Here is a 13124-nt window from a genome sequence, read left to right as displayed (position 1 = left end):
AGTTACAAGCTACTTGGCCATCAAAATAATGGCAAAGTTAATAATAATAATAATGGAAAAGTACTGCAGATTTGTTACTGTACTATTTCGTGCCACACTGTTCGAGTGGTAAAATACTAACACAGACTTGTGTTCGCATGCACATGCACAAATATGAACAGTGTTGTTTCATTCCTACTACACATTTGTCATCACTTAATAAGATCAGTAGTACAGATGTAAGAATATCAGAGTTACGGGGCAAAATAAACATGAATGCATACACAAAGAGCACTGATAATATTTCGCACCATAATGACGTCACCAGCGCGAATGTTGAGGGCGGTAGGGTCATGAAGATTCCAATAGTCCTTCAAAGCTCTCACCTGAAGAATTCCTGTGGCATCTGAGAACACGGACACACATACAGACCTCTGTCATCTTAAGTTCGTGTCACGTAATTAATTATACGTTTTTGGGTGAACCTATTAACTACAGCAAAAAAAAAAAACTACATTCGCCTTTTTAGTTGAGATATTTCTATATTGTATTATTGCAGCAACAGGGACTGATGCTGATTACAGTGACTGCTTATAGTTACAGGACTGAATACAACATGCAAAAGTGATCTGAAGATAAGACTAAGAGCGGTTTCTTTTATGACAAATTTAAATAATTCTTAATAATTACCAATATCTACACAAGGAAATTTTTCTTTAGACACCCTTAGAAAAATATTTCTGCTTGGTTATTTTGCTGGAATCTGCTTTGTCACTGACTGTAAAAGCACAATTAGTGATGTCTATTTGTGGTTATAGGGCACTATGTGCTTGTGCAGTAAAAATGGAATGGTCATTTCAATATTTCATCAAATTAATCTATCTGCTATTTATTCATTAAATTATTTTCTATTCAATGACTTTACATTTATTTTGATTATTAATTAAATTTCACTATATACAGTGTCATTTTGTGAGTTTCTGCTATCTGAGAAACTGACAAATCAGTAAAGCTACAGTCCCCTCAGAAAGTACTGGAGTGGTAAGGCCAATTCTATTTTTTATTTTTATTTTTTGCTATACACTGAAGACATTTTGATTTGACATGAAAAGATGAAAACGAGATGATATCGATTTCATTTCATGATATTTACACATAGATGTGTTAAACAACTTAGAACATGGCTTCGTCGGTAGCAGACCACCCAATTTTTAGATGAGCAAAAGTACAGGAACATATATACTTTCATTTATTTAAGACTAAAACGTACTATTTGGTTGCATATTGTACTGGCCTCGGTGAATGTAACTCCTATCCAACTATCCAGTCACCTAAACACTCATCCAAATGATTCTCCAAGAGACCGGGTGTATCTTTACAGGCTTTACTTGGATTAAAAAGTTTGACACTGCAAATACAAATCACAAATGTGTACTCGGGTAAGTATACATTCTCACAACACTACCTAAGTGCAGTAAAATAACAACAAAAACTACACATAAAACAGATCAGTGTAAGGTGAATATTGAAGTAGCTACAAATAACTAGTATTAGCTAGCTAGCTATCCGATACAGTTTACATGCTAAATTACAAATGAAAAACATCTTAGAAACGTAAAAAAATAAAATAATACTTCGTTCAGAAACGAATGACAACCTTGCATGACAACCTTGCATGACAACCTTCACCTCCACTTTTCTGACCATTCCGTCCTTGCTGGGGAATGTCTTCATGATGATTCCCATCAGCCAGTCATTCCTCCTCGTACGAATTTCTTTCATCAGGACAATGTCGCCTTCCTTAAGGTTGGGCCTTCTAAGCTGCCATTTCCTGTGGCCTTGCAGAATACTGAGGTACTCACTCCGCCATCTATCCCAGAAGGTATTAGCCAGGTGTTGCATCCGTTTCTACTGATTCTTGAACAGCTCTACTTTGACAAAGTCAACCTGTGGGGAAGGTAGTGCACCAATCTTCTGTGTCAGGAACATATATGGGTCAGGAGGAGAAGCAATTCAGGGTCTGACGACACAGGAACTAAAAATCATGCGTTTACTATACCAGTGACCTCTGCCATAAGCGTAATTAGTACCTCTTGCTTTAGCTGAGGACATCCCACATGAAGGAGCATAGAATCCAAGATGCGCTGCGCAATATCAATCATCTGTTCCCACGTGCCACCTATATGCGATGAGTTTGGGGGATTGAACACCCAGGTACATCTTCTATCATGGAGAAACTTCTCCACACTTGTCTGGTCAGGGCTTGGAGGATACATCTTCATTTCCTTACAAGCACTGTCAAAATTGGTACCGCAGTCTGCTCATAACCTCTGATGGAGACGAATCGCTGTAATGCATTTACGAAACTCATTGATTCCACTACTTCAATTTATATAGCCCTGGTGCACATGCAGGTGAAAAGTACCATCCACCTTTAGCTTGGCCGCCCCTAGTATGTCTTGAGGTGACTTCCCATGGTCCAAAAACATCAAGTCCCACAAAGGAAAAGTGAGGTTCTGTTTGCAGATGTTCGGCAGGTAGGTCAGCCATTTGTTGCTCTTCTCTCCTCTCTAGCAGTTTCTGGCAAGATACACATCTATGGATAATGCTGCTGATGCACCTCTTGGCTTCAATTATCCACAGTCCGCTAGCTCGGATGACACCTTCTGTGAAATGCCTGCCCTGGTGTTTCACTTCTTTGTGGTGATAGCGTACAAGCAAGGTAGCAACATGATTATGGCTTGGGTTAATGAGAGGGTTTGCTTCAGTCTTTTCCAGACCTGACTGTATTATGCGTCCCGTCTTACACATAACAGGCCATCACTGTCAATGATGGAATGAAGTTTCAGGAGTGGAGTCTGTGTGGGAAGATAGTGCTGAGTGGTTTTACATTTGAATTCCTTAAGGTACACTTCAGGCTGGACATTTTGAATAATAATCTTCTTAGCCTTTGAAAGCTCAAGCCTTTCTTGCAGGTGTGCCAACCAACACAGTTGCTGTCAGGTGATGGATGAGTAAAGCAGTGTGCAATGTGATGAAATCTGGCAACTGCTTGACTTTTTGACTTCAGTTGATTCTCATAAACTTCAGTCACAAGAGTTGTCACCTGAGAGTGGATCTCGGTATCAGACTTGGGGTCGATGAGGTCTAATGGAGTTTCTTCAGAGACTTGTCTTGATGAATCATACAGGTATGCTGGTCCTGTTAGCCATGTGGTGCTGGTGAGCTGGGCTGCAGGAACAGACCATGAGCCATGGTCAGAAGGATTAAGTTCCCTGGGAAAGTAACTCCATTGTCCTGGCTGGGTGGACTGTCTGATGCGTTAGATCCTATTACTCATATCCATATAAAATCGTCTAGTTTGATTGTGGATATAGCCAAGGACTACCTTGCTGTCAGTGTAAAACCTAATGGCATCTAGTTTCAGATCTATTTCTTTGACAATTAGTTCTGCAATCTCAACGACTAACACCGTGGTGTGGAGCTCCAATCTTGGTCTAGTCAGCTCAGGCTGTGGAGCTAATTTAGCCTTTCTAAGGATGAAACCAACCTCTTGCTTTCCATTTGATCTGTGACTTTATGGTAAGCTACCACAGCAATAGCTTCCTTGGAAGCTTCTGAGAAGACACAGAGCTCTATCTGGTGGGCCTCAGAAGGGAAGATAGTGGTGCAAGCATGTGGAATTTGCAGGTCCCTTAAACCCTGCGGGGAATCGTGCCACTTTCTCCAATTTTCATGTCTGTTCTCAGAGAGTGGAGTGTCCCATTCTCTTACCTCTGAAGAGAGTTGTCGGAGGAGCAATCTTCCTCGTATGGTTACTGGGGCTAAAAACCCAAGAAGGTCGAAGAAGCTATTCACCATTGAAAGCACCTTGGTGTATGAAAGGTTATCGGTCATCTGTAAATGTGTCAAACATGATGTTCCACTGCACTCCAAGGCTCTGCTGAGCAAGCAGGTATATCCACAGAGAGATCCAGGTCTTGGATGTCTTTGGCCCGGTCCACTATAGGGAATGCCTCCATGACTCCTTTCTTTTGGTTTTGTTTCTTGTGGAGCCAGAGATTAGAACCTGTCAGCATCTCTTGTGCTCGTCTTAGTACGTCGATGGCCTCTGCCTCAGAAGGGAAGGATTTAATGTGTCATTCAAATAGAAATCTCTTTCTATGAAACATTGCACGTCAGAGACGTATTCTTTTTCTTCATCTCTGCCTGCCCTTCTTAGACCATAGATGGCCACTGCTGGTGATGGACTGTTTCCAAAAACATGCATCCTCATATGGTAGTCCACAACGTCGCCACTGAGGTCATTGTTGCGATAGCAAAGGAAGCACAAAACATCTCTGTGGTCTTCCTGCACCACAAAACAGTGAAACATTTGCTGAATGTCAGCAGTGATGGTGACTGAATCTTGTCTAAATCTCATGAGTACTCCCAGGAGACTGTTGTTAAGATCCGGCCCAGTACATCATTGAGGGATACGCAGTCAAACTGTGCACTGGAATCGAACACAACACGGATTTGCGCAGGCTTCCGTGGGGGGTACATGCCAAAGGAAGGGAGATACCAATATTCTTTGCCTTCCTGAAGTGTAGGTGCAAGCTCTGCATGCTGGTTATTGAGTATCTTCTGCACTCAATAAAGTGATCTTTCATTTCTGGTGGCTTCTCCAGTGTGTGACGGAGCAATCTGATTCGACTTACAGAATACTTTCTGTTGTTAGGAAGCAATCTCCTTGGTTTGCGGAATGGCAGTGGAGCAACCCAGCTGTTTGTTTAATTTTTGAAGAGTGCTTCTTCCATTACCTGGAAAAACATAAAATCCTCCACAGATGGAGCAATCCTGTTGTCATCTTTGGTTTGACAAAAGACTGATTACCCCAGGTTTCTTTCACTCATGGTCGTAGATGAGCTTCGCATGGGAGTTTGTGAGAAGCTTTGGTGCTGATCATAGAGATTGAAATTCCCTGTGACTTTGTTGCAGTTCTTACATGGGCTAAAAAGATTTGGGTGTCCATTCTCCAAGACAAAGGTTTTCATAGCGCTCACCTCTGTAGGTCTGTGGCCCCTGCCAAGGCATACATCACCTATGATCACCCAGCCTAAGTCCAGATTCTGGGCATATGGGGCATTATGAGGGCCATTGAACTGTCTTCTGACTTTGTGCACCCTCAGAATGTCCCTTCCCAGTAGCAGAAGAATGTCTGCATCTGGGTCCAAAGGTCTCATCGGCTATGGCTTTCGAATGACAATGCTGATAGGCGGCCTCGGGAATGGGAATCTCCACTCTGTTTTTTGGAACTCGATTGCACTCTATTAGGGTAGGGAATCGGAAGCTGATTTTCCTATCGGCGGACTCTACTGTGTAGCCAATAGCTCTTCTGCCAGCTGTTTCAGCTACCCCAGTACACATTTTCAGCACACTCTTTCAGGAATTGCTTGCGATCTTCTAGCGAAAATGCTTCTGAAGCCCCTGCATTTGCTCAATGGGTGAGGTTTTCCGTGGATTGGAAACTGTCTATCAGGATCTTCTTTAGTTTTTTCTCCATTGCCTGTGTTCAGAGGCACATGTGGAGAAGACACATCGGTTTTGTGAGTGGACACAGGTGTGTGCGAATTGCTATGACTTCTGGGTAACTGCAGTCTCTTACCAGGGGGAGTAGAGGGTGAGGAGAAGTCAAGGTTGGGGTCATTTTGTGCTTTAGCCTTGCTGTGCATGAAACTTGAGAAGAAGGAGAAGGGTGGAAAGGCGAGGAGATGTTCCTGTTTATAACTTGACCCTTTTGTCCTCCACTTTTCCTGCAGGCTATAAGGCAACTTCTCCACAATGGGATTCATACCTCTGGCTGTGTCCAGATGTGTTAGACTGGGTAGGTACCCATCCTGCTTCACCGCCTCTAGCTTCAGCAACATGTCTCCGAGCTCGCAAAGCCTCTGCCAGTCTTTAATGGATATCCTAGGGAAGGTTTCTAACTTTGTGCACAGGGCTTTCTCAATAGCTTCTGGTGAACTGTAAGACTCCTCTAACCTCTCCCAAATCATCTTCAATCCAGTAGGTGGATATCTTACTGACTGACTTAATCCTTCGTGCTTGTTCTGCCGACTGCTTTCCAAGCCTTTTAATGAGCAAGTCGAGCTCTTCTCCTGCTGTCAGCTCCAAATCTTTAATGGCGTTGAGAAAGGATGACGTCCAAGCTTGGTAGTTCTCTGGTTGATCATCAAATTTGGTAAGACTTGAAGACATGACCTGACTCCAAGCTAGATATTTGGCAAGCTCAAATGTGGCTGAATTGTCCCTTAAATGACCCTGATCGGTGGCTCTGTATGACCATTGGTCATTAGGGTAGGTAGAGCTACGCTGCAATTCCAACTTCACTCTCCAACTGTGTCGCGTGACATCATTTGCTGGATGCGGTTGCAATGACATAGACCTTCCTAGACTGACAGGTACATGGAAAAATGTGTTTACCTATGAGGTGTTGCTTGGATCCCCGTCTCTCTCCTTAGGTGCCTGATTACTGGCACTGATATTGGGGTCACACCTCACGTATTCCTGTGTGCGCTGTTGTGCGCTCTGTGATGGAGGTTTGCAGAAGACTTTATTTTCCTCTTATGCCATCTTGAATTCGGCGGCTGCTGCCTCCATCACTGTTGGTTTGACTTGTGCGGCTTCAGCTTCTTTCCCTTGCTGCGATGTTTCCAAAGTTGCTTCGAGGTGAGCCTTCTCTACTTTAATTTCAATCTCTCTTCTAGAATAAGTGACTCCTGCTTGAGCTGCTGCAGCCCTAGCGCATGTCTTAATTACTTCTGTGCTGGTCCTTGACGCTTGAGTTTCCATCCCCTGTTGTGCTTCCGTTTCGGTTGCTTCGTTAACACCTTTCATCTTAATGGCTAAACTTAACTGGGAGAGTGTGTAGTATTGTCTGTCTGGCATGCTTGTCTGAAGATGATGTTGCAGTCAGAATCCAGTGTCTGTTGGATAGCTCTTACTCAGTAGAAATCTTTTCATTGTACTGGCCTCATTGAATGTAACTCCTATCCAACTATCCAGTCAGCTAAACACTCATCCAAATGATTCTCCAGGAGACAACAGGGTGCATCTTTAGAGGCTTTACTTGGATAAACATATGAAACTGAAAATATAAATCACAAATGCGTACTCGGGTAAGTATACATTCTCACAATGCTACCTGAGTGCAGTAAAATAACAGCATGAACTACACATAAAACAGATGAATGTAAGGTAAGTATTGTAGTAGCTACAAATAAGTAGTATTAAATAGCTTATCCGATGCAGCGTACATGCTAAATAGCATCAATAGAAACATCAAACAAAAGCTTAAAATCTAAAACAAAAAACATTTTATAAGTAATATGTTAATATCAAAGATATTGGTGTAAATAATAATCCTACTTAGAGATATTGTCCCCTTAACAACTATGAAGTGAGGATGACAAGATTCTTGCCAATAATTACACAACACTAGCATCATGTATAAACTACGTGTCTAAACATCCAGGTTTCTACTTCCTATTATCGAACATAACACAGGAAGTAGCTTCTCTACTGGAGAATAATGAGAATTACCACTCTCCTCTTCAAGAGGTGAAATGTATGCTCAATTGAGTTAAGGTCTGATGATTGACTTGGCCAGTTTAAAACCTTCCACTTTCCCCCCGATAAAGTCCTTTGTTTTGTTGGCAGTGTGTTTTGGGTCATTGTCTTGCTGCATGATGAAGTTCCTTCCATGGAGATTGAATGCATTTCTCTGTAAATTGGCAGACAGAATGTTTCTGTAGATTTCTGAATTTATTATTCTGTTATCATCATGAGTTACATCATCAATAAAGATTAGTGAGCCTGTTCCAGAAGTATCCATACAAGCCCAAGCCAAGACACTACCTCCACTGTGCTTGACTGGTGAGCTTGTATGTTTTATAATATGAGCAGATCCTTCCTTTATTCACTTTCTTTCTTTCTTTTGTCTCATCTTTGTATTTTTTTTTGCAAATTCGAATCTGGCCTTCCGATTCTTACTGCTGAAGGGTGGTTAACATCTTGTGGTATGGCCTTTATATTTCTTTTATTGAAGTCTTCTTCAAATGGAAGATTGTGATACTTTCACCCCTGTCTCTGTTCAGTGGAGGTTCTTGGTGATGGCCTTGACCTGTTGTCACATGGCTCAAGAGTAGACATTCAGAGCTATTAATTGTTAAAACAATTAATCTAACAGGGTACACTTGGACAAAAAGAAACACCTGGCAGTCAAATGTTCTAATATTTTTGATCACTTGACAAATCGGTTCAAACAAAAGGTGTCATGTTCTAGGTAGTTTAGCACCTCTAGATGTAAATATCAGGAAATGAAAGCTGAAACTCTGATCTATCGTCCTATATTCATCCTTTAATCTCAAACCCAAATGTCTTCAGTATATAGCAAAAAAAAAGAGTGGCTTTGCCATTCTAATACTTTCTGAAGGAACTATGTTTAAATAAATCTACTTATGTCTGTTTCTTTTCTGACCATATAAACGTATACTGGATGATTTTATTGGTTATGCCCCTACACACTTAAACTGAATTCATGTCCCAAACATTCCCACTTCTGAGGACTCTTAAAATTGCTCATTTACCACACTCTGTTTACAACAGTTATAGAGAGGGCTAAAGATGAGACCAAAACTAACACGCATGCACACAAACTCAAATGCACACTTGAGGCATAACACATTCAAAAGTAAACACTGAGTTTGAATACACAGGGAAAGTACAGAGAGTGGAGATGGATCATAGATTGAGGTTTTCTTAATCAAATTTAGTCCTTCACAGAGTTAACCAGGAAGTGCCAGTATACAACACACATATACAAATCCGACTTGTGTTGTAGAGCATTACAATCATACCTCATGTAGTCTCCATATAAAGACAGTTTTGATGCATATCAGAGCAAAGAAGCCTGAACCAAAAGGCCCAATTATTGTCTTGTTGATTGCTGTGGTATTAATGTGCTATTATTGAATCAAGTTTTTGTATTTAAGGTACTTCAACCTATAAGATATTGTACGGCTTTAAAGGAGTTTTTTTTAACCATTAAATGCATACATGTTAATAAAAATGTGCCTAAATATGACCTAAAACATCATCAGATTTTCACACAAGTCCTAAAAGTAGACAATGAGAAACCAATAAAAGTTGACACAAAAATATTGTATTATATATATAATATAATATAATATAATAATATTAATAATAATAATTATTATTATTATATAATATTTATAATATATATTATATTATAAATAAATATGAGACAAAAATATTATACTTGGTCAATTACTTATTGTGGAAAATTATCCAATATTACATATCTCTAAGTGGCAAACTTATCTGGACCAGAGTTTCCGCTAAGACCTTTTGGTGCCGGTCAACGTGTCCGGGAATGATAAAGTTTACAGGACAAATTGAAAAAAACAAAAACAAAAAACAGTCATCTCATTTTGGTTTATTTTGCACTGTAACATTTTGGACAAGGCATAGTTTTTGCAATATAATAACAAACCAATCAAGTCAAATGAAATTGTTTATTTATAACATTGTCTTTTCCACACCATTAAAAAAAAGTCAGTGGAATTACCATCTAATAAACAAACATTCAAAACAAAAACAGGGCACAGCAAAACGTTAAACTTCAGTTTGCCACATATATTTTCATTTACAAAAATATGCACAACTTAGCTATCATTGCATGGGATTGGCTGGCTACAGTGCCATGCAAAGTACAGTAGCTGTCCTTATCTGCTCATATCATGCTCTGCTCAGATCATGTTCACATAACTTGGAACTCAGACATTTACACACCTTGTTTTCCTGACTCATGAGATGATGTTAGTGTTTCAGTTTCAACCCCTTTCACTAGTTAAATAAATAAACAAACAAACAAACAAATAAATAAATAATCTGCGTATATCCATTTTTCCCCCTTACCCTGACTGACTTAGTGAGCCTGCGTTTGGCAGAATTGAGACCTGTCAGCGAATAAGACAAGTTTTTCCAAGTATTTTCCTATAAATCCTGTCTGATTGGTTTTGCCTCCGTTCACTGAAGATAAAATACAACACTCCATTCATTGAAGATACAAAATTACAACACTACTGTCTTCTTTTTCTGACATTCAGTTACTAAGTGACAAACCAGTCCAAGTGGAGAATTATTTGGGGCTAAAGAAAAAATCTTTGTGGCTACAGCCCAAATGCCCAGGCCAGGTTACGCCCCTGGAGCCTCTCTCTGTGGGCATGCTAGAGACGGGAATGACTCAGGCTTTTGCCAATGTGGCCCACTCGCGATACAACTCAATGTAGTCGTGGATTAAGACACTGCAAGCTGTCAGAAAAGTATTTGCGCATACAGAGACCTTATTTAGGTGTGCAATTGCAAACGTACTTTGTCTAAAGTATGTCTGCTTCACATTAATATTTTTACCGGACATTGTGTCTGACAATTTTTGATTTTATCGGACATCGGGAATTTTCGACAGTGAAAAAAAATTTTTTACCGGCTAACAGAAACTCTGATGTGAACCTTTGCTTTAATTATCTGGTGTGACCCCCTTGTGCAGCAATAACTGCAACTAAACATTTCCAGTAACTGTTGATCAGTTCTGCACATCAGCATGGAGGAATTTTAGCCCATTTTTTAGTACAGAACAGCTTCAACTCTGGGATGTTGGTGGGTTTCCTCACATGAACTACTTGCTTCAATTCCTTCCATAACATTTCTATTGGACTAAGGTCAGGACTTTGACTTGGCCATTCCAAAACATTAACTTTATTTTTCTTTAACCATTCTGTGGTAGAATGACTTGTGTGCTTACGGTCATTGTCTTGATGCATGACCCACTTTCTCTTGAGATTCAGTTCACTGACAGATGTCCTGATATTTTCCTTTAGAATTCGCTGATATAATTCAGAATTCATTGTTCCAACAATGATGGCAAGCTTTCCAGGCCCAGATGCAGCCCAAACAATGATACTGCCACCGCCATATTTCACAGATGGGATAAGGTTCTTGATCTGGATTGCAGTACTTTCCTCTCTCCAAACATAAAGCTTCTCATTTAAAACAAAAATTCTATTTTGGTCTCATCTGTCCACACTAGCAAACTGCAGAAAGGCAGCAATGTTCTTTTTGGGGAGAATTGGCTTTCGCCTTGCAACCCTTGCTGTTAAGTGTTCTCCTGATGATGGACTCATGAACATTAACATTAGCCAATGTGAGAGAGACCTTTAGTTGCGTAGAAGTTATCCTGAGTTTGCGTGTGACCTCACAGACTATTACACATTTTGTTCTTTGGAGTGATCTTTGTTGGTCAACCACTCCCGGGGAAGGTAAGAATGGTCTTTAATTTCCTTGATTTGTACATAATCTGTCTGACTGTGGATTGGTGGAGTCCAAACTCTTTAGAGATGCTTTTGTAACCTTTTCCAGACTGAGGTCCTCAGAAATCACCTTTGTTTGTGCCATGATACACATTCACAAATGTGTTGTGAAGATCAGACTCTGGTAGATCTCCGTTCTTTAAATAAAACGGGGTGCTCAGACAAACCTGATCGTCATCCCATTGACTGAAAACACCTGACTCTAATCTCATGTTCAAATTAACTGATAAATCTAGGGTTCACATACTTTTGCCAGTCACAGATAGGTAATATTGGATCATTTCCCTCAATACATAAAAGACCAAGTATAATATATTTGTCTCATTTGTTTAATTGTGTTCTCTTTGTTTACTTTTAGGACTTGTGTGAAAATCTGGGCACCACTGTATGTATGTATGTATGTATGTATGTATGTATGCATGCATGTATGCATATTCAAACCCTTCCCATTATAAATTGACCATAAATGTGGAACTGTGGGCAATCTTGTGAATTAAATTTGGACTATGTTCTAAGTCTAATAAACAAGAATGTGCAAAATGTTTGTATATGTACATGTACCGTGTAATGTGCTATAAAGGACAGTTTTTGTTCCAAGGAGCTAGGACCATCCTGAGCTGAGATATTGAGGTTTATGTAAACAGCTGTATAACCAAAATATCTTGTGTGCCATGACACAAAGATGGCTCTCATGGTTAAACCATGTAAAATAAAATAAAAATTAAAAAAAAATAACCTGGTGGTTTTGAAATGCATTTTAAAAAATTATGAAAATTAAGAATGGTCAAGCAACCTATTGGACCACCTGAGATGGAATGACCCATATACACACACATACATATGAAACAGACTTACCTCGTAAGAGCTGTTTGATGTCTTTGCTGGCATGAGAAGTTGTAAACTGATTGACAATATCCAGGGCCGTTTGGTTATAAGAGTTACGAATGTTACTGTCAATTCCAGCCTGCAGGCAAAACAGGTTTCAGAATTATCTACACAGGTTATTCAATAAATAACTGGGGCAATTGTGTAAACTCAGCTGGATGATGGAATTTTAAGTGATTCTGCAATAACATGTGGTAAACAGTCTAATGTCCACCCGGTCAACATTTTCTCTGTTGATGCTGCTCAATTTTGAGCAGGAGAAAAAAATCATATTTAATCACGTTCTAATTATCATTAGCATTAACATAATTTGGTACTCAACAAGAATGTCTATTACCACCACATGTACCGCTGCTGTAAGGCCACAGCGGTAAATATGAACCAGTTACATGTGAAAGTCATTCATGAAATTGCCACAAGGGGGCACAAAGGGACAGTTTGTAAAATGACTGGAAGTGTGACATGGAGATGAAATAATGGAAAAAAATTCAAAGTAATAAATATTTAACGTTATTATATTATTTTTGTTATTTTGTCAAATAAAAAAATCAGCAGTGACTGATTTCATGTTATTATTATTTTCAAAGCTTATTAAAACAATGTACTCGAACCAGAATGGGGAAAAAAACTTTTTTTGCTCCATTTTTGCTTGTACTCTTTTAACCATGATTATTTATGTTATTTAAAAGGTTAATTTCACTTATTCATTTTATTTTTTTTCCTCATGTCTTTCAAATTGTAGTCACATTACTTCAATCTAAAGAATAATAAATAATAATAATAATATATAATAAATTGGAAAATAAAAAAGCCAAAATGCAGGTCTGG

General features: G+C 39.4%; 1 protein-coding gene across 9 annotated transcripts in view; it reads right to left on the bottom strand.

Annotated features, from left to right (window-relative positions):
- Positions 1–13124, bottom strand: part of LOC128621280 (caskin-2) — a 106478-nt gene that overhangs the window by 19398 nt on the left and 73956 nt on the right. For all 9 annotated transcript variants that reach the window (XM_053646990.1, XM_053646981.1, XM_053646962.1 and 6 more), the window contains 2 exons: positions 12267–12375; positions 291–385 (listed from right to left, as the gene is read on the bottom strand). In XM_053646990.1, the coding sequence (XP_053502965.1) occupies positions 291–385; positions 12267–12375 (204 nt within the window). The remainder of the gene's footprint in view (positions 1–290; positions 386–12266; positions 12376–13124) is intronic.

This window comes from Ictalurus furcatus, chromosome 2 (genome assembly GCF_023375685.1).
Source record: "Ictalurus furcatus strain D&B chromosome 2, Billie_1.0, whole genome shotgun sequence".
Classification (NCBI taxonomy): Eukaryota; Metazoa; Chordata; class Actinopteri; order Siluriformes; family Ictaluridae; genus Ictalurus; species Ictalurus furcatus.
The sequence above is the reverse complement of the archived record's forward strand: the minus strand, read 5'-3'. Positions and strand labels throughout refer to the sequence as shown.